Source organism: Falco peregrinus, chromosome 3 (assembly GCF_023634155.1).
Source record: "Falco peregrinus isolate bFalPer1 chromosome 3, bFalPer1.pri, whole genome shotgun sequence".
NCBI lineage: Eukaryota > Metazoa > Chordata > Aves > Falconiformes > Falconidae > Falco > Falco peregrinus.
Genome location: NC_073723.1, coordinates 45,242,766 through 45,266,015, shown reverse-complemented (window position 1 = coordinate 45,266,015; position 23,250 = coordinate 45,242,766). Strand labels below are relative to the sequence as shown.

Genomic DNA, 23,250 nt, shown 5'->3' with positions numbered 1-23,250 from the left:
TCTTCACTGTAGTCAAAAGTGCTCCTGAACACTTGCAGAAGTTTAGAAACAGTCAGGAACTCTGACACAGTTCCCAGGCTTTGCTTCCACTTTGTGCTCCGTTAAAATACGTGAGCAATAGCACTCTGTGTACCTGCTGCTGTTAACACCACATGAGCTTCTATTGCCCACACCAAAACCCAGTGTTAGATTGGTTTGCTGTTGTTATTTTTGCAAAATCAAACAAACCCCAGAAGTTTATCAAATGGCTTTCCAAAACAGAAGAAAAAAAAAAAAACTTTGCTGAAACCTGCTCAGCATCATTTGGGATCATCATCTGAGGATTTGGGATATTTCCCAGATTTCTAGTAATCTCATAATCTTTCAGGGACTTTGGCTTGTAGTATTAGCTTTGATCTGGCTATAAAAAAAACAAACTTGGTTTGTTCAGTTTGAATATACAGACTGTTAGCACAGTAAATCTTAAATCTAGTGCCCCTAGGGCACGTGCACCTTGGACACAGCATGTTTAATGCTATATCACGTGCTTATTTGGGCAACCCTGCAGACAGCTACAGGAAGGTCTTTGTCTTTGAAACTGGCCCCGTTGACAGTAATAAAGATCATTACCAATGATCACAGCCACAGTGAGAGCTGAGTTAGCACCCACCGCAGTGACAGGTAGCCTATCCCTCCAGCATACTCGGTGAGCATCTAACACTGCTTGCACTGGATTACATCTCTGTCCAGCCTGGGAAGAGACCATCATACACTGGAGTGCTTCTTTGCAGATAAACCAGGCACTCTGCCTTTGCAGTCCTCTTGGTTTAATACCTGCATTCTGTATATTAAGTGGATAAGGTGTGACCACAATGGTAAATTAAAACAAACAAAATAAAAATAAAATAAAATAAACCGAGCTAACTTTCTTGTGCTGGCTTCTCTTAGTTTACAGTGGGGTTGTGATACTACATGCAGTGCACATACTGCACTGCGCAGCCAAACACTGGATTTCAAAGTGCAGAGGCTGCTGCGTGACCAGTAACATACACAGTTGCTGACTGCACTGTGCTCTGCTGCTGCATCTCTGCAAGGCATGAGGAGCAGGGAGGGTTGTACAAACACAGATGGCAAAAGGGAAGCACACAAGGAAAGCAGGAGTGCATAAAATACACCTGGACCCAGCAGGACACTTTGATAGTCTACAGCCATTCTTTTGCATCCATCAGCTCCTGTAACTGCTCACCTACCTACTTAGATGTGTCTAGCTCACTCTGCTCCGCATACCTGCATCAGGTCTTGGCTACTCCTGCAGTGCGAACGGGAAGTGCTGGTGCAGCTGTAGGTAAAGAGAAGCCCATGAAAATTGGTTAAATGCTTCACAAATGAGAAGCTGCATGCTCCAGTGTCACCTTTTCCCTGAGACAGATGAAACCTTTGCTGTGTGGCACCAACAACTTCCCTTCCATGCAGCCAAGTGGGCTGACTGATGGAGGAGGGGGAAGCTGAGCAGTGCCACGCGCACAGGTAGTGCGGGCCAGCTACCACCTTTCCTCAGAGAAAGACAGTTCGGTGGTGTGATGGGGCCTTGTACGAGCCTCGCTTACCAAAGTGGTACCTCCCCACCACCACTTTTTTTCCTCAGGGGGCTTAAAGAGGCCCACAGAATTGGTGCTACATAACAGGCTCCCTGCAGCAGAGGGTTAGGGACTATTCCCCTTGTGCGTGGCCACCTCCCGGCATTTTGCTGGTGGAAGCAGTTTATCAGCACTGAAGGTCAGATGGTAGCTACGCACTGACCACTGCCATTTCATCCTTGTCCTGATCTGTAAGGCTGAGAAGAAATAATCTCTAAAGATTTACAACTTCCAGACACTGCAGCTGGCAGGCAGGCAGATGACTGAAAGCCACAGGTAGTTGTTCAAATCAAGAAAAACAAGAATCAACAGGGAAGTCCAATGCCTGAAGTAACTCAGTGTTAACCAACTGCAATTGCTTCATGTCTTGCTTCAGCTTGCGTCCAGGACCTAAGGGCTAGTTTCTTTTATGGCACTGATGTACTCCTCCTCACTTCCATATGTTTGCTGTATTACAGCAGCTGTCCCAGCAAATCCCAGCATGCTTGTTACTGTACAAACACGTTAACAGCTTCCAGCAGACAGAAAGCACAGTAGGCAGGAAGGCAAAAGGAGGCAGAGAGGACAGCAGCTCACCACCAGCTGCATGGCAGCTCTGGATGATGCTGACCCAAGCTGGGCTTTCTCCCACATCTCCTTGCAACGCTGGTTCTGCCCAGCAAGGGCTATGGATTCTCCTTGCCCTTGCAGGAGGGGAAGAGGCAGCACTAAAGCATGGTTCAGCTCACTTCAGCGTGATGGAGGGTGTGAAGTAGGGAGCCAAGGTGGCCAGCTGAGGTGCTCACCAAGGTGAGTCCCTCCCTGGGCTGCCTGACACCCACCTCAGCAGACGCAACTTCCCCCTCCATCTCAAACTCCCTGCAGGCTGTCACACTGTCCCGCTCGCCCTGGCACTGTTAGGCCATGAGCTCACTGCGCTGCGGTCTGGGCTCCGGGCTGCTTCACAGTTCACCAGCTGAGCAAGGGCCCCAGCTCCAGGTGGAGATTTCTGCAGTGTGCTGGGGAAAGAACCAGGTTAAGTGGCCCAAATGTGTTGAGAAGGACTCAGCCTGGCTGCTGTCACTTGGCCAGTGTTATTCATCACACCAAAGCAGTCTGCAGCTTAGCTGTAATGGTCAAAACAGAGGTGTTATGGACAAAAAACGGCAAGATGATCAGGCCATATTCAGAAATGTCTAGAAAGCATCAGTTTTTTGAACTGGAAATTTTCATGAACAAATTCTCACAGTTACTGGCATCAAATGAAAATACTTTGCAGATGCATAATATACCAAGGCTCAGTGAATCTCGGATCAGCAGATGGCTTATATACATCTGAGGAGTTTTTTAATATTAAACAAATAAATGAAGATTGGAGAGGAGTGTCAGTCACGCATCTTGTTGGATGTTTAATCAGGCAGATAAGACATTCCAAATTTTAATTGCCTCTATTTTTTAGTGCTCCAGTCTAATTTCAAACTGTATAAATGAAGCTCTTTAATTTTTGTCTGGTTTGAAGTCTTGGTATCTAGATGATAATTTGTCAATGAGTTCTACAGGATACAGAGAACAAGGCAACTACCAAAAATCCTGCTACTCATGAAAGTAAGAGATCATGTTTCTTTTTAATTACTTCTCATATAATTAATCATCCATCTGTCTGGATTATATTCTTCAATATTATAGTCATGAGTTAAAAAACATACAATGAATTCATGGCAAGCTTAGCAGGAGATAAGCCGTGCTAAAGGAATAAAAATGATGTGTGGTAGTGATTAAAAAAAAAAAATGCCCAGCAAGCCCTGCTGTTCAAACAGGTGTTATTGCGTGGATTGCTATTCCCCATGCTGACGTGATGTGATTCAGCTTCTCTTAAAATAAAACGTATGTATAAAGATGCATTTTCTTCTGTACCACAACTTCTCCCTACTCACTGCACTAAGGCATGGCTAAAAGCCACAGTATATCCACAGTGCAAGTTTCACTTCTCTCAGTTAAAAGAGCTGGAAATTACTCCAGACTAATTCATTTCACGTGTCTCCTGGGTCCCTGGGTGTGGAAAGTAAAGAGGAAACCACAGACTGATTCTGAACAGCTTTTTTAGGGAAGCCTTGCAAATGCAGCTAAGGGAGGGCAAGAGTGTTGATAGTTAAGAATAAAAGGACATGAAAGACATTTATGTTAAAATACTGGCTGCCTAACCGTAGCTCAGCCTAGGATGGCTTCAGTTGCAGCTTCAGCTGACACAAGCTGCTGCTTCCTTTCCAGCATCTCCCCTCAGCACAGTGCAGGAGGCTGGGCTCCAGCTAGCATGCCCACAGACCAGGGAGCTACTGGGCTTTTCTTAAGCATGTAGTGTGCTCATGAACCCAATTCCCTCATTTGCAAGCATCTGAAGCAGCATGGTCAGTAATTTGAGAAGACTATGGCAGCTGTAGCTGGAAGAAGTAGTGACTGCTGGCTATAAGTTATGGTACAGAGTAACCAAGCTCCACAAGGAGTTGCAAGAAACAAAGTGGGAAAACCACAGGGATGTGTTCTAACTCATCCTTGGGAGGGATGAGAAACCTGAAGTAAAGCTTAAAAGCCTAGGGATGAAGGGTGAACTCGCTTCTGTTTCTAGCAAGCACAAAATTTTGTTTTCCGCTTAGTGGTGTAAAGAACAAACAGAACTGTTGCGGCTATGACTCCAGTGACAAAAGGTTTACTGGCACTTTTCATTGAAGGGTGGAATGAGATGCTTCTTGCAAATATTAATGAGAAATATTCAGTACAAATTCCTCAGTTTAAATAAAAGCAGGTAATAAGGTTCTTCAGGTTTCTCTCTTTTCCTCTGGAAGCGTAAGACATGGTTAGATCTGCTTTGAGAGGCTGCAAATGGCCTCCATCAAACATGTCGATGGTACCACAGTGTAAATGCTAGTGATTAATTTGGAAGCCTAGAAGGATTGCAAGGACTGACTCCATCCAGAGTAAGAATGGGTCTGGCCAAGATCTTTGGAGTACTTCCATTCTGGCAGGGACTCTTTGGAAAACATCTCAGAAATTTTCTGTAAACTATTCATTGTACTTGGTGTCTCCTCTGCAAGACTAACAGTATTATTCATAAAATGTCATAATAATATTAACAATTAGTAATTAATATAATTGAGTAATTAGTCACAATAATGTGTCTCATTGTCTTTTGAAAAAGCAGGCACTTAGGAGTTAGCAGCTCTCACAGTAGGCTGGAGTAAATCCCAGTGAAATACAGGTACGTTTAGTTTAAACTTCCCAGTCTGAATTTGAATTCAGGTGATTACAACCTGCTTGTACTGGTGCCTCAAGAAGCTCACAAGGAGAAACTAATTTCCTAACGTGCTCCTAGCTAGAAAACTGCTGGTTTAGGTTATCTGGTTTTGCTGATCTACTCTTCAGGAAAACAGTAAGAAACTACACACATATAAAATCAGCTCTCGGACTTGTACAAATGCAAAAACACAGTGAAATAATACCTTCCAGTCTAGATGATCAAAGGAAGCTTGGGAGGTACATACTCCCAGGCTAACAGTACTCAGCCCAATCGCTTTGATGATCGGAAGCAACAACTGCTGGAATTTACTCCTTTCAGCCTTTTGGTTTGTTTGCTTTTTGCTTTTCATTTACAGAAAGCTTGGTTGTGAGGGATGTTTGTTCACTACATGTCTGAGAATCACAAAGATGAGAAGTTTTGAGGCTTTTTGCTTAAATTTGGAGCAAATGCCTTGTTCAAGTGCTCTTTCAAATGACAGCTGTTTTTAGATGGTCTGGACTTTTTGGATGAAAGGGTCTTGGAAACTTCTGGTTATATAAGAACTCACAGAGAAAGTTGGCTCTTAAAACATACTGCTTACATTATGAAACAGATATGAGGAAGTGATGAAAGCTGGAATAGTATCCTTCTCAACAGGTGGCCCTGGGCAGGATATTCCTCACCATTTACCCTGTAAGTAAGCATTGGATTAGGAAAAAAGCCTGCCCTGGGGAAAGACACAAGACTAACGAGGGAAAGTAATCAATCACCTCACAGTACCTGTCAATCTGTCTTCCACGTACTCAAACCAAAATAATCTGAACAGGCATACAGAAACCTTAATGGGACTTGAACACTAGCCAACTCCCATAGCTTTTCTGATACCACCACCACCGTATACATACAAGTGAACTCCGCAGAAGGAAAAAAAAATCAATTCAGATAAAGTAAAATAAAAATTCACATTCATTACTGTGATAATAGTGCCTGTGATATCTTCTTGTGTACACCCTCCCACCTTACACCCACACATTCTCGAGTATGCATCCACACGCAGCCTTCAGCTGCCTGACCACACACAGAGCTATTTCTCTCCCATGGGGACTCCTGCCTTGTAAGGGCAATACACTGATAACACACAGCTGGGAAGGAATTTCATTATTGTTTCTCCTGGTTGTTCAAATCATCCCCATACTTTCCTCACTGTTCCAAGAAAAGAACCACTATGTCCCTAATAGGCCATTAATTTCTACGGTAAGTGCAGTACAGCCTAGCTTTTAATATATTTTTGCTGAGTGGCATCCATAGCAATAAATAAGGTGGCACCGACAACGTAGCGAAAATGGTTAAAAATTAGCCTAAAAATAAGCTAGTCAGCATTGAAGTAGAAATAGGGTCACGGCCTGCTCAGATACCGATCCCTACTTTGCATTCACTACTTTACTAGGAATTTTGCACAGCTTGTCAGCCCAGAAATGGTGGGGATTTGGGTGGGTTGTTTCGGGTTTTTTCCCCCACAATCCAGCTTGTGGGTTAGGCTCTTCCTCTAATGTAGTATTTAGAGCAGTTACTCAAGATCTTTCTTCCTTGTAATTTCTTCCTTACCTGAAGGAATTCAAATTGGTCTTTCCTACCTCCAAGGCAAAAGTTTCCTAAGCAGAAGTTATCAGTTCTTCCTATCTAAGCTGTGCTGTTCTGCATGAGCTAGTTTCATATTTATAGAAAAGAAACCAAGACAGATTCTGTGCCTACAGGGGAGGAAAACCCACCTGAAAATAGGGACAGCATTCCAGTCACCTCCAGCTAATGCTCAAATGTTTGAAATATTCACTGGAAACAAGATTTAATCACAGCTGAATTAATTCTACGCTCATGTATTCTCTGTTTCTCTCCTGCCAATCTGGCCAGCTACACCAGTAAGACTCCAGTCTTATTCCGTCTCCTCCTTCCCCCACACCCTGAACACCCTGATATATAAGTAAACACCACAGTACAGTAAATACCTTATTCAACATGTCACTTTAAACTCTTGAGACAGCACCACACCCGATCACAAAATTGCACAAAATACTGGTTCTCGTAGGCCATCTAGTGGTAAAAGCAGAATAGTATAAAAAGAAATCGATTTCAAACTTTTCCTTCTTAAAGACGATTTAACATAAACTGCAAGACACACAGGGTTACTTTGCTGATCAACAGACCTCTTTCCTCACACACGGCAGCAAGCAAGATGATTAGGTTCATAAGCCATACTCTGAGTAAGATAACAGTATGGCCACAGGCTCCTTTTCTTCTCTCTCCAGCATTAATCCTAAAAAGTACGTTAGAAGTTCTGTCTGAGCAATGGAAAACTGTATTAGTAATCACTCAGAGCAGAGAGGAAGTCTACTGCAAGTTCTTTAAAACAAATTTTCAAATCCTTTATTGTGTGTGTTCTAGCCAATTCTGGGTTCCTGTAGTTTGCTTCTGACTGGAAAAGGACTTGACTTGAAGAAGTCAGGCATCATAAGGAACAGAAGTTCTTCCACTGAACGCTGCAGACAGCAGTTGTTTTGCTTACATTCTCAGAGCCCTGAGAGCATCCACTGGTTCTGCAACCCCCTTCCCACCTTCGCAAGGGTTTGGCTGCCCATGTATGTGCAAGCAAGCTCTGACACTCTACACCTGGGATAAGCCTGCTGTGAAAAGGCTGCGTGAGTAGAGCTGTGGGAAGCCTTTTTGAAAGCTTCTGCCCCTTGGCTCAGCAGCTGCATGTAAGTGCATTTAAGCTCAGGCCCTGGGCATCGTCCCTGCATGAGCTGTGCTGTAGGTATGTCTGTGCCAGGCCATGCATCTCACTCACTTGCTGACATGACCGCAGCAGCCTCTTCATTTGTGACTGTCACTGATGGAAGTAAAAAGACTCGGAAAAAAAATATGACTGTTAATGCTTTATCCATGGTATCTCTAAAAGAGAACAAAAACCACCCATCTGCCTGAATAAAAATTTATTTCATGTATCATAGAAATTCATGGACACCATCAAATAAGGCTTTGCAAGATTAAGGATGTAAAGGAAAGACACATACAGATTCACAATATACACACTGCTCTCCCATCATATTACACAGTATTACTTGTAATTACACATTTAGGAACTAATTGCCACCATTGCAGTTAAAAGACATTTCACTTGCAAGACTGACCCCTGTTTTTAAGGCTTAATCCTGCCCTCCTTACTTAGGAAAATTCTTAGAGCTATTCTGAAGAAACAGCCTGAACAAGAAGTAGAAGACTAGTCTTGGTTTGTATCTTAGCTGCTACATTTATATGCAACTGTAGAGCATAATTCTCTTCTTACACCTGGTTCTACTCATCCATCAGCTAATAAAGTTAGCGTTATGAAGTCACCTATGTTAAAAGCGAGTTCCATTTACTGAATTTGGCTGATGTGACAAATGTAGAAATAATCTGCAATATCACATTTAATTTGTAATTACCTGGTAGCGTATTTCTGGTAGTCACAGTTAATGTTTCCTTATAGTTACGTAGTTGTTCCATGATAAAGAACAAGTTAGAGAGTCTTTTACTTCAAAAACCTGAGAAATGTACCAGCTTTATTCAGATATGGTACTTGAGAGTGTAAGTTACTATAACACAAAGCTGAGGTATAAACCTGAATTCTTCATAAAATCCAAATCCCTATTGATGTTAACAGAGTTTGGAAGCTGTGCGATACAGTAGAGTTATATTTGATTGTCTCATCTTAGTTTGGACATCACACAAAACAAAATTTTCACTGTGTGCAGCAAACCAAAGATGAAAAAAAAAAGTTATCACAGTGTATTGAATGCAACTGCTGTTACCACATTATGTCAACATTAACAGGTTTTTCATATACATTCATCTGCTGTTCTAATTCTAGCTGCATTAAACTATTCAACAGGACAGAAAGAAACTACTGTCTTTACTAAGTTGATGACAAACTACCTCTTGACTCAAAATGAGAATTCTATCCAGTAGATACAGAAAGTCAGACTATGTAAAGAAAAAACTAAGCTTACATTCCTTTAAATACAAAGAACTGGATGTTTGCATCTCGTATCTGCCTTTTGGCTTGGGCTACTCTCAGAGGGATTCTTGGAGGATATATAAAACCAAATATGAAGATAATAGAGAATGGAATCAGCACTTAACTATGCCCTCCAAATTTTCTTATTTTACCTGATACTTGCAATGCCTAGTTTACGCTGCATGCTTGTATTTACGTGGACTTCACAAGGCATAAGCACTCCAAACAATGCTGAACTTAAAAGAGAAACAGTTTCACAAATGGGATAACACATGTGCTTTTAGACAAAAATGTCTCTTTGCTCTCATGCTTCCTTACTATTTTGGTCAAATTTTCAAACAAAATAGTCCCTGTCAAGAACTTGGTTACATACACACATTTACAACAAACCCAAGAGTCTCATTTGTTAAATATGATTTGAAAATGACAGGATTTTACTAAGCAATGTATCTAAGCCCTCAGTGCTACCATAGTCCACAACATTTTACAAAGATAACTCTCATATTTTAAAAAATAAGAACACTGTGTTTTTTCCCTTGTACTAAGCTTGATTACTTCCAAGTTTATAAACATAAACAAGACCTCTTCCCTCGAAGAAAAATGTACTTTTCTTTAGCTTGCATTTAAGTGCAATCTAAGACAATTATTATATTATTGAATGTAAATTTTTATATTAATGGTCCAACAGTACAGAAGAACAGTACACAAGAAACACAGGATAAATCATTGTAAAGGAAGAGAACTATTCTGGCTTTCTGTCACATGCAGTGCACTATATCAGCTTAATTACGCAATATTGGCAAATAATTCCATTTATAGATAGTAACACTGCACCTTTGACACGATACTCAATCAAAAAAATAGATTTGTTGAAATGAAGAAAATGTTCCTGTATAAACTGGAATATAATTATAAATCAATTCTTTTGTTTCCTCATCTTCACTGGTGAAATGGTGCAGGCTCTTCCGGGCTGTAAAACATTGTAAAAGTACAGATCACTTTACTGTTATCCTCCTTGACAGTATCTTTCTTGGCAAAGTTATTTTGATCCGTGTAGCATAACAGCAAATGGAATTACAGTAACTTGTATGTGAAGAACTGTGAAGACAGATCTTCAGAAAGCTGGTTACAGCCTATCCTATTACTGGGGAGGGAGAAATTCAATTATTATTTTAAAGCCAAGGCTGTACAAAAATATTTATCCGTAAGATTCTGGCAGTATCTACCATAGATACCAGCACTTGTAATACTGCAAGAAATGCAGAGTAGCAGCCTACTGAAAGTTGCAGCGCTAGCATAGACTGTGCTGGTGAGGACAATAAAAACTGAATCTTTGCCTGGTTTATCATGTTAGCAACAAGTTAAAATTAATGACAGGTGGGTATGAAAATGGTATTCTGGTAGAATGGTTTAGTTATTAAGTGATCATAGATGAGTATATTTTTGCCAGTTGAAAACAGTTTATGTTTTTCATCCCGTGGTTTATTTTCAAAGTTAAGGAAGACATTCTGCCTTACATTAGCTAAAAACATCGATTACTCGTTGCAGTGTTATGGTATGAAATACTCAGTAGGACCTGTACAGATTGCAGAGGTAATGAAGAATAGCTTATGATTTAGTATATGAGATGGGGGGTATACACATACAGTTCACTGACAGAAGTTTTCTACTAGAATTGGAGGTCAACAGATCCAGAAGAACTCACGTGCACTGTTTCTCAATAGGACTCGGAAGCAGAGCTGGCACTTATTTTGCCACATTTACTTGGATAATGGCCTGAGCAAACTTACATCTGCCTGTAGTACAGCGTGCAGACAGATTACTAGAGAATGTAGCAAACAGAAATAGAAAAAAAATGCTGCATTCCAGTATTAGACTACAAGAAAAAAGGCTCATACTATACTTTCTCCTATTTTCCCCTTTATGTTTGCCTCAGTCTCCCACATGTACCCTATCAAAATCCTTAAAATACAGGAAACTTAACAGATACTGACAAGGAATTTTACATGATATTGCTCCCTTCTTGCAAAGGAGAGTAGGACTACATTGCACAAAAAAGAGCCTTGAACTTGTAAGAAGCACAACTTTTATTTCCACACTCTTGTTGACCAGGTCAGCACAAGTTGCATTTCTTTAAATCACTGTCTGCTTTCTCCAACTAGTTGACTTTTGATTAGAGATCAAATCTAGAGACCCAACTAAATCAGGTTATTATGTCCTTCATCGCCCAAATCAATCAGGTAAGAAGAGAATTTCATAGTCAATTTAAAATATGAAAACGGTATTTCAGCAGAATAGTTTAGTAAGTATAAACAAAGGAAAAAAGTAAGTTTGACCCCTTCAAATACTCCTGTATTTATATCCTACCTAAGACCAGAAGTTTCATGACTTATCACAATTTTACACTTACTAGTATAGAAGTGTGAAGGGTATAAACAAACAAATTGGAAGCTCTGTAAAATTCAAAAACTTCTTGTGCTGTCTACAGAATGTAACTGTTGGGCACCATATGGCACACCTTTGATACGTCCATATACTGGCCAAGCAGTATTTATAATCTTGGTGCATATAGTTTGCAAGCAAAGCTGAGAATACATTGAATAACTGTAACTTAGTTTGGGACTGAGGAAACCTCTGGAATTATGAGTAGAGTACTTTTTTTCATTCATCATCTCTGTGCAAGGGAAGCTAAAATGTTACAGTGATCATTTGAACTGGTAGAAAGTCACAGTACAATGCTTTTGAGCCAGTCTACTGAAAAGAGTTTGCGGAATGCCCGACCTTTTGATGTCCCTTTTACTAAGCCATTCTATTTCTAGTATCCCTTGGTTTTTTATAAGCCTATAAAGCTTGCAGAGTAATCTTCTCAGAAGGCAGCAAGATGTACTGAACTTTGACAGCTGAAAAAGAGGTCTGTCGTCTTCAAAGATTTTTCACTAACGCTTCACTCTAAAAAACTACATTTATAGATAATGAACTTTTTACCTTCATTAACAAAGAAGTCAGCTATATAATATGCTGCTTTTACAGCTGCTGGGGAATGTGGAATGCCTGGTGAATTCTTCCACTCAAAAGGACTTTTCTCTGGATGCCACTGGACACCATAAATTGGATATTTGTATGCTGCAACAAACAAAGCATGTAAGCAAGGTCTATGCTTTAAGAATTATGTGCTTAGTCTTACTGCAAAAGAAACTCAAAGGATAAGCTGCAAAAATACCTCATTTATCAAGTTTCACAAAAGATTAAACAGGAAGTTGAAACTCTTAAATAGTGGAACTGAAGAAAAAAATAAAGAAGGATATTGTAAAAGAAGAGTCTCATTCCATGCAAGCAGATTTTTGTACATCACCTTTTTGATTATTCATTTCAGAACTGATATATATACACACTAAAAAAGAATGGTACAAGTGTATCAGTCTCAAAACTTCCTACCTACTGCCACTCAACATACAATGTTCCCAGCCACACAGGATATCCCTGGCAGTTCCAGGGGCAGATCCAAGTCTTAGGATCTCCTCGCAGGCCCAGTCAGTCCAGGGGCAGCTCCCATCTGCTCTGTGCCAGGCCTCATACAGAGAGGGGGAAGCCAGTCCTTAACTCTCAGAGAGAACAGCAGCACAGCAGCTGATGACTGCTCTGTGATAAACCGCTTGCAGGCACAGGAGATGCCTGTCATTAGCCTAATCAGGTTTTCTGATCAAACTGCTATTCTCTTCTGGAGGACAGCCAGCATGCCATACAGAAGAATCCCATGGGCTGACAGCTGAGCCTTACTGAAGGGCTGCCAGCAGTGTGCTGGTCAAGATAAGCCCATCTCTAAAGAGGCAACTTGTTTCTTGAACTGAGCAAGCCTAGTGCAAAACATACACAACAGAAGTAATACAAAAGGCTTTGGAGCGGGGAAATTAGCAGTATTGCTGCTAAAATAATGACGGATGTTGCTGTCATCTCAGCACCCTGAATTGTTCTTCCCATACAGCAGATACAGACACAGGAATGCAAGCATAAGCAGACAGGCAGAAAGCAAGGCGCAACAGAGGCACGCTGCGCTGTAGAGGGATTTAGCTACTACAGGACAAGTGCTGTACTCTTCACATCACAGCACTCAAATATTCTAGTACTAAAGTGTAACAGCACCTGGGAGGGGAACAGCGGGTGAGAGAAGTAAGTAATTAGGCTCACAGACATGTACTCAAAAGGTAAAATATCCCTACAAACAGAATATGCTTCTCACAGCCAGAGCACTGACAGAGCTGATGCTAACCCTGCTATTCTCACAGCAAGCTTGCAGCACAAATTAACATCAATGCCACAAAACCTCTAAAGAACCAGTCTGTTTCAATCACAGTTTATAAAGGAAATTAATTTCCCTACCTTCCATGGTAGATATAAACTCCACTTCATTGTCGGTGTTAGTGGTCAGAACATTATAGAAACTATGAAGCTTTTCATTCTTTGTGAAATTCTGTGATAACGAGGGGAGGGGGAAAAAGATGTTATTTGCTCATCTATTTCTAGTTTTAACAGAGCAAATGTGTTTGTGTTCAGGAAACAAAATGATCAAATACCTCCATGGAGAGGCTCCACATATGAAAGTTTGATGTCAATGGCTCAGTAGCAAATGCATGTAATACATCGTCAGGGAAGTTCTTGAATAATCTGCTGTCTTTTGCAGCTATTACAAAGAAAAAAGAAAAAAATTATATTGTCCGTTACACAAGCTGCTAACAGACGGACTAATACTGAACAGAAGACAGATACAAAAAAATACTGCATTAAACATTTTTTTCTGTAGCATAACTTTATGATTCTAGAATACACTGCAAGGAAAATCAGTGAAACAAGCTGCAACAGGTTTCCAACATGCTGTTACCACTGCCCTCCAGTCTTGACCCAGAGAGGACGCAATTTTGCTAGCTAAGTTCTCACTAAAAAAAGCATCATTCTTTGCTACTCATTTCAATGACCTTTCCTACATAATGAACAAAAATGACAGAATTTGTGAATGCTGCATGGTACGCAGAGAAATTACTAACAAACGTAAAATATCAACACAGGCCACATTTTACCAGTGCTGCTGAGTGGCATAGCTCTATCTTAAGAGATCTCTCCAATTTCAATACTGTACAAGTGGGACAGCAATACTAATTCTCATCCTTAGGAACGATGCAATTCAAAAAATCTAAAGTCACCTGCTCTCCAAGTTTGATAGGTTTTGGACCCCTGAATTTTGTTCAACTCTGTAACAAAAAGGGACCTAAACCCACATTATTTTTATAGGTCCAAATTACCAGATGACTCAAAGAGCCACAACTGTGGGTTTTGCCAACTGCTGTTGGTTTCAAATGGCTTGTGCTAACATCTCTGCTTTAGAAATAATAGAGCTGCACTAACTTTATAAAAACAGTTACAGCAGTTTAATAAGAAAGAATTTAACAAGATAATAATCAGAAACCTCCCGAACATTGACCTCGCATATTTTATCGTGACCAAAACAAAACCTCTCAGCAAATCTCAGACATGAGACGTACCTGAGGTAAAGTTCAGCGGGAGTGCAAAACCATTTGTCTTGGTGTTAACAAGTAAAACTTCGCCACTTGTGAGATATGTAAGCTCTTCATGTCCAAGACACGTTCCCCATACTGGGAAATAATCACCATTGTCATTAGCCTTCAAAATAAAAAGCAACAACATCAGGAGAAAGTACTCAAGATTCACAGAAAGAAAACCGAAGACAATTTCGGATTCTTTTTGCTTTCCATTACGTAGAGAGAAGAAATTACTACAGTAGTACAAATTCCTACAGGAGGAATTATAACAGTTCAATTACAATTGAAATAAACACAGACTCCCTTAGTTTTTCTCTTGAAATATGAAGGCTACGGAATATACACATGTCCATTAAAGCTGTAAATTAAGCTTAATGTTGATAATAATTTGACAGTTCTGTTCTACAAATAAGCAATGTTGAGAGCAGCCTAAATAAACCACAAAATTACTACATTTCTATAAAAAAGGCAATCATAAGAAGGGACATAAACCAATCTGTCACCACTTTGAGGGAAAGCCTATTCATTACAATTCACACTTTCACATGAAGCACATTATGAACACATGGCAAGGGCCCTTTGCAATGTCTGTACACCTGTGCCCACCTACCTGTCTTAAGAAAATATAAATCCTATTACTAGCATAGCTATGGTCTTAAGTGACATACTTATATGCTTGTTTAACTTGTAGGTTTGGACATGTTCCAGAAAGATAAATTGTGAGCTTAGGCAACATAAAAAAGCAGCAACTATTTTCAAAATACAAAGATAAAAATTGGCAGGTAAGCACTAAAACAAGAGAAAAAAGCAGAAAGGAGGTAAGGAAAGCAAAAAAAGACAACACAACCAACTTCTTGTCACTTAACTATATACAGTGCATACACACAGTGGAAATTTGCATTTTTGTATGGTTTATTGCTGATAGGAAGCTCATGTTAAGAGACTGGTAAGTTTCAGAACTGCTGACCTTGTGAAATCAGAGTAGTCTTTCTTAACTTGTTTCTAAACATTTCTAAGTTATGCATACCACACCCACCCCCTGCAAAGAGTTGCTGCTCAGAAGCCATTTTTGAGAAAGCTGAAATTACAGGCTTCGAGTAAGCATGTTACCCTACTGCACTACCGATAGTATGGTAATAAAAGCCCATGTAACTACTACTTCTCAGAGCAAAACACGGAAGATTTACAGAAAGAAGGCTAACAGTACTGCAGAGTCTTCATGACCACCTATCACGCACTGCTAGACACAGGATTTGCAATTCCACTGTCCGTCTGTCATGTAAGTAAGGAATACAACCACTAAAGGCAAAAAAATAGACTAGTTTAAGACCAATTACAACTGAACCATAAACATTTTGTGGTCCCCTCCTTTTTCTTTTAATAAACTAATATTAGCTGGGAGGCTGAGCACATATTAAACAACATCCAAGATATCACATTTTTACAACCAATTTAAAATCTGGAAAACAGTATTTCATTTAGGGTTTTGCCTAGCTAGTGAAATCCTGTTGGCTTGGATGGGGATTTCCATTACACATTCTCCCTGTCTCCATCTCCCTCTCCCTTTTTTAATGCAGAGCCAGACCAAGTCATTTCACACTGTGAACATTTGCAAACAAAGAGAAAAGGAACCCTCGTAAGTCTTATAAAAAACATAAATTTCAGTCAATTTTGTACCTGCTAATACACTCTTAACTACTGTAGCTTACCTTACATTAGTAAAACTACAGTATTTTATAGTGCTAATTAAGCCTCAAAAGATTAAAACTGAAACACACAGTCATCCCAAGTAGCAGAGAAAAATCCCAACTTACTAGTAAGGGTTACATATGATGAACTGAAAATTATTTTCTGCCTTTCACTCACCTGAAGTACACATACCATCTAATAAACCTGCCTCTCTGATCGCAAAATTGACATATGCAATTCAGTTATTCATTGTGAAATGTAAATAGTATTTTGTAATAGCAGCGCAAGCACACAAAACCCTTGCCCAATACTGAATAAACAGGCTGCACTTCACAGCGAGCACTGAAAGCGACAAACGAGATGAACTGTCTCACATAAAAGTTATATAAGTCTTTGCAAGATTCAGGTTTAAGGTGACAGACTAACAATCACCGCAAATAAAGACAGACAAAAGAGTAACAACATTGGCCATAGGGACTGAAGAGTAGAAAACAATTAATTGCAGCAGCTGACTGGTCCCGTTAATGCCACTGCCTGCAGTTTCCCTGCCTGCTGTTGGAAAGTCGGCAGCGAGGGTAGAAGAGGAATTCCTCACTGCCAATGGACACTGCTACCATTGCAAGTTTCAGCCTGTCATACTTGTATATCTCTCTCTCTCATAACTGCCTCTTGGGCAACGTTTTCCAAAGTATGACTTCTGTGACAATTTTAATCAACGTTAGCTGAAAATAAAGTCAGTAAAGAGGAAAAAAGGAAGAAAATTTAAACTTTTATTAAAATTGAATACAGAAGATCCTTAAAAAAATCACAGGGACCGTATATAAAGCTCATTAAACATCCATGCCTTTCCACAATGCAAATTTGACTTCAAAATGTGCTGATTAGTATCTGAAAAAACCCCACACCAAACCCCAACATCTTTTAAGCTCTAAGAGAATTAAATCTGCAATAAGGATTCAGAGCCTTTCTGATATGCTTTGAAAGAAACAGCTCTTCCATAAATTCAATCTCTTCTTAATAAAGCTAACAATCATATAAATTATGTAACTATTAACAATAATATAACCTTTCAAGCATTTGTCCCACCTTCTTTTCATGTTATAAATTAAGCTAGTGTTTACTGTAAGAATCTGCTATATTTACAGGTACCAATGCATAGAAACAGGTTAAATGTTATGATGTGCTAATGTAGATCCCTCATCTGCACCTCCAAAGATATATGCAAATCTACTTACAGGTAAGAGAGAATAAAGGTGTTTCACTACTGTAATGTATGGGTGGAGGCCTTGATGTCGTATTACCGTAAATTGGTTTATTTGAGAGTCTCGCTAGAATTCCCTCTAAGTCTAAATTTCAGTTGTTTACACTTCTACAAATGATTATGTTTATTATTAACTTTGTTCAACATCCAATGTCAATAGATACTCTGAGCTTTTGGAAAGCATTACTGTTACTTTATTGCAAGTTGCACACACCCATAAAGCCTCAGGTACAATGCATAAATGATACCGTTCTCACTTGAAGAATTTGGGAGTTTAAGACCATGACACAACATAGAACAGGAGAGGGTGCCAGAAGTCCAAATCTTAAGATATTAAAAGATTTTTTTATGCAGAAGCCAGCAACAAGCTACTTATTGGGCTTACAGTTAACGCACTGGATGCCAATGTAAAAATATGAAAATATGAGCCTCCCTGTCATTTTGATCTCTGAACAGTGACAATAACAAGAACAGACTGTTCCTTAGTAATTAATTACCTCTAATGCCTTGTGGTAAAATATCTTAGCAACCCTGGAATATTCTGAAGTCTTAAGATCCACACCACCTCCTGGAAAAAGTACCCTGAAAGGCAACATCCAAGAATCTGATTAGCAATGGCGATCAAACTAAAGCCTGGACAACGTACACAGAGAAAGGTCTGACAGTGATTTTAAAGGTAGGATTCAGGTCTAGGTTAAGACACCCACATTTCAGAAACCTATAGATAGGCATCTAGACTTCCATTATGGACAGCAAAGATCTAGTCAGAAAAGTCAATGGAGACTCAATTAGGTTTTCCAGAGCAGACACCTAACTGGTTGGAAGGTTGAACAGCCCTGTAGGGGCCACTGACTGTGCTGACTAGCTTGCCATTTATTATGTGAGTTCACACAGCTAGTGCGCAGGAAGACAGCTAAGTTTAGGTGTCTTAGCCTTTAACTGAATCATATGCTAAATCTGAAGTGTTCTACTGAAGAATGCTCACTATCATAAAGCAGTGACAGAGCCTAATGCAACATCAGGAAGAGGAGAGTAAACAGAAAATACAGAAAGCATACAGATTTCAGCTGGTATACAAAAGGGTTGCTTGCCATGACTCCATCACACCCTGTCCTGACTCTTCGCTGGCTCTCCCTACCACTTTAAAATCCCGGCCCAATCTTAATTCATCCTGTTCAACTTCAGTAAAGAATTATTGTGGCCCTGGCAGAGCAACCTTCTTATTACAGACAACACAGATCAAAAAGTTCCTAATAAAAAGCAAAAAAAAAGTACATTTCGCCATAACCTTTGGTCACACAGGATCTAACACAGCCAAAGAAGACAAAGCAATCTCAGGGACAATTTCAAAGAAACAGCTCATGATCTTTTTCCACCACCAAAAAAAAAAATAAAAATCAGCAATGGCACTTCTCTGTGTGGCTCCCTAAACACAAATGTCACTAAGAAAAAGACTCAGTATTGTCTAGCAGAGATTTCACACGTACACATGATGACACAGAAAGTAATCAAATACCATCAGAGACAGTAACATGAAATAAAGGGAGTCTCTTCTGGCTGTAACTGGAACAGTATCTGCAAAACTGACAGAAATTAATGCGTAAGCCTCCCTAACCCACTGCAACAGAACCTCAATTAGATTTATGCAAGCCACATCTATCAGTTGCTGACTTTTTATCAAAATGGCTGAATGATTTCCTCTACATTTCTGTGTTCTGGAAATGGCCACCCCTATCAGGGAGATACTATCAAGCAGCTAGAAACAACTAATATCTCAAATGATCCCAAGCATTTGCAGAGCAAGTGTGCATTTAAATCCTTGTGATCAGGTTTATTTTAAGATGAATGATGCACAGCGATCATGCAAAAGCCGCTAAGTATTTGACGGAAAAGTAGAGCAGCATTCACAAAAATATAAATCAGATTACTCTCCAGCGACAATATAGAAAATTAATACAGCTGAAGGTTTTTTCAAAACAGATTACAGATTTCTACAAAGATCTAGTTAAGATAAATGCGGCAGTCCTTACCTGGAAAAGGTGGAAAATTCACTTCACCTGTTCCTTTTGTTTAAACCAAAAACTGGCCAACACTAATTAGGCAAAACAATTGTCATTTCTGCTAATGCAGAAAGGAAGTAACCCATTAAGTAGCAATGATAATGGCTTGACATTGTCATAGGCAGATTAAAATGCAACTGCCTATACTCTAGTACCTCTAACTGGTTAGAGCTGGAGACATACACGGTGCATTTCAAAGGCTATCTCAGGAGTACACTGCTATATCCATAAAATCCTGTCTCTACTATTTGAAGAGTCACGTAATCATCAAATAATTTCCAACTGCAAAGAAACTGGAGCTAAGCTCTTCCAACGTGAAATGTCAATGTATCTCTTTCCTATTCTAAGTTTCCACAAAATGGAAAGCCCTTCCCTCCAGAGATCTTATTTGTTACTTACACACAGCTATATTGTGGAAGCCATTAGCTGACAGTGGAGGGCAACAAGAGGAAATAGACCATTCTTACCCACCTACACAGCACAATCTAACTACCAGTCACTGCAAAGACAGAAGGATAAGGGAACTGGATCTACCTGCCTAACACCCTCTCCTGCATCAGCGTAGGTGGTTAGGTAGAAAGAATGGCAGACCCTATTGGTGAAAGTCCTTCTGGCAACCAAAGAGAGGCTGGCGGCAATGAGAAAAGGGTGAAACGATTAAATTTGTCTCCCATATGAGGAGCCACAGGAAAGAAAGTGTCACTGTCTTATACTTGCTTATATTGCCAGACTGTAAAGACCCACATCTCAGTGTACAGGGCATGCTGTGGAGCGTAAGAGGACAATGCCCTCTCGAGACAACCAGGTCTGAATCTGCAAGTTCTACGCATGTTGATTAACGTTCTAGTATATGCATAAGCTTAACAAAAATATTCATGGTTTAAGATGCTCATCTCATGACTACAAGTAGCCCAGCCACATGCTGTGGACTCCCATACAATCATGCCTGTGAAGTGTAGCATCAGCTGATTTAACTCTTCTAAAGAGCACTTTTAGCACAAGGCAAATATAAGAGGTTTTGACTTCATTTAATGCAGTATTAAAATGTGCAATAATGTGATCTAATTTAACATATTTAAAATGCAGGAAGAACACATGGAAGGACGGTTGCTATAGTCAGCTGAAAAGTTAGAAGACCTAAGCCACAGAATTACAACAGGCAAGACGGACCATTCAAGTAGCAAGAGAGAAAGCACCCATAGAGAGAATAGACTGCAAATCAGAAACTTTTATGATAGAGGAGATACGGTGAGGCCTGGAAGAGGGAAGAAAGGGGGGATGAAACACCCAGTAAGTGCTTGTAAGTATCAGACTTAAGGTGTTCACTCAAATGAGGAAGAGAGAAAAATAAAATGCAGAGGAAGTGGTCTATTACACTTGTAAAATTGTTAACCACTATAACGCCACTTCCGTCTGCCTGCAGACAAGCACAAGAGAATGCCAAGATGAGCCTGGGCACAGTTGCAAATTATCTGACGTGTTCCTCAGGAAAAGAAAGGCAGCAGACCAACATCGGATGAAACAGTGCGCTCTCTGACTTAGAACATATTTACATGCCCACAGCGCTCAGCATAACTTCTCAAGACAGTAGAAAGACAGTGTTCTTGGGAATACAGCAGAGCTCAAAACCAGAACTATCAGTGCTGAAAACTTACCCATTAATAGAGTGGAATATTTTATCATATTCTTCATCTGAAAGATTTAATCTGGAAAACCGAAAACATATGAATTATACATTTTTTTAACCACAAAAATATCATTGTTGTTGAACAGAAACATGAGAGACAGAAAATACATAGAAAGCATGATTTAAACACGAGTAAACCAGACCCGAATCAAATTAAACATTTCACTTGAAACAGCTCAATCCGCAAGACTGGAAATCGGGCCCTGGCAGATATGGTTCAGTATTAGGTACTCAAGACCCCTTTAGAGACACTTATTAAATTTAACATTTACATGAATAGTACAGTTATTATTTCCTGTAGACTGGCAATTCCGGTTTCCAACCGACTCCAACAAGGGCAGAGATGCTAACAGTGTGTCACACCCATTGTTCAGCAAAAATATGGTTGAGGTGGAAAGATGAGAAACTCCTCAGCATCAGCAAACCAGTGTACTGGGTACACTCCTGCAGAATTGACACACTGGGTATATTCAAACATACAGCTTCGCTGCATCTAATTTTGATGCCAAAATTAGAAGCCTCCATTTGTCAGCGAAGCTTCAGGTCAGCAAGCATTCTGAAAGCTCCACCAGCTACATGAGGCACATTGGTTTCTAATTCAGGCACTTAACTGGTGCTCTTATTGGACTGTGTAGATACACCTGATTGTGATTTTCTGCAGCTGGATTACTATCTTTTGCAATTCTGACAATTGTCTTTTTAACATCTGATTTCAGTGCATTTACTATTTTATAGATAACTGTTAGCTATGAAGTACTGTCAGTTCTGTTACTTACTCTGCTACTTTTTACCTAGAACCAAAATACAACAACACATGGCATTAGTGAACCACAGTTTCAGCAGAACTGGACTTTGGTTTTTTCCAGGAGTACCGACAGCCTTCCTCCATTACTTGAATCCCTGGACTACAGAACCTGACAAAAGGTAGTATGTATACGTGTACCTAGGTATCTACTTGCGTTTGTGGTGCACTACACATCAGAAGGAATACAGCCAACTTCAAAAACCACAGATGCAAACCACGGAGGGTAATTTTACAGGTAAAAAGAAGCATTTTTCAAAGAAATGTTATTATTGTAAGAAGAAATACTAAAAATGGCATATTCCAGTTTGCTTTTATTCTGATTTCTAAAACTCCCTGCAAATTATACCATCTTAAAATAAGTCTTTGAGGAGCAATAAACACTCAGAAAAGCAATACAACTGCTTTCTGTGCCTATAAGATACCCTTACACTGAACTATTAATACCCATTTGCAAGGATATAAAAATTTACCTTATTGGCACAACTCGGGCACCGGCAGATTCCAAAAACTTCACATAGGAAGCTGCAATATAAGAGCTTCCAAATTTGTGGAACTTCTCAAAGTGACATTCCTGTGACAATATCCCTGAACGGTTCAAGAAAGAGAATTAGCTCAATACAAACAGCAAACACTACACGCTGGAAGAAGAATTAAACTCCAATTTCCTATACGCCAGGTTACAGCATTCCATTTACTGCCTGAAAGAATTACACACGCTACGACGATGGGGCACCGATTACGATGCCTAGTCACAAGGTACCAAATAAACACATTATCTGACTAAGGCTCACCTTCCCTGCTTTAACTAGTTAGTACTATAACTCCTCTTAAATCAGCTGTAGTTACTTTACGATTTTTAAGCCAAGCACGTATAGCGTAACGCTGCTCAGGCAAGCTTTCACCAGACCCACCCTCCGGGAGACCTTCGGCCCCGCGCAGCAGCCGGCAGGGCTTCACGCCGGCCTGAGCCCGCTCCCCGCTCCCGGGCAGGGAAGGCAGGTCCCGCCGCTGCCCCGGCCCGGCCGGTACCGCTCGCAGGGCACGGCCGCCCCCCGCTCGGCTGCCCCTTACCGATGATGGGCCTCTCGTTGCCCCCCGCCCGGCGGCCGCGCAGCACGAGGGCGGCTGCGGCGGCGCAGCGGGGCAGGAGGAGGAGGAGGAGGAGGGTGGCGGCCGGGAGGGGAGGCAGCCCTGCGCGGCGCCCCATGGCCACGTCGCCCGCTGCCCGTCAGCGCTCGCCGCCCGCCCGCCCCGCCGCTGCGCCGCGCCGCGCCGCACA

At 40.5% G+C, this 23,250-nt stretch overlaps 1 protein-coding gene across 1 annotated transcript; it reads right to left on the bottom strand.

Moving 5' to 3' along the window:
- Positions 1–7,838: 7,838 nt before the first annotated feature.
- GGH (gamma-glutamyl hydrolase) lies at positions 7,839–23,241 on the bottom strand. The gene is made up of 9 exons (XM_055799225.1): positions 23,043–23,241; positions 22,442–22,556; positions 21,135–21,185; positions 17,917–18,001; positions 14,452–14,590; positions 13,489–13,595; positions 13,295–13,385; positions 11,903–12,040; positions 7,839–9,887 (listed from the first exon to the last, which is right to left on the bottom strand). Exons 1-9 carry the CDS (start codon positions 23,176–23,178, stop codon positions 9,766–9,768), a joined length of 984 nt encoding a protein of 327 aa, XP_055655200.1. The 5' UTR covers positions 23,179–23,241; the 3' UTR covers positions 7,839–9,765.
- Between the last annotated feature and the right edge of the window lie 9 nt (positions 23,242–23,250).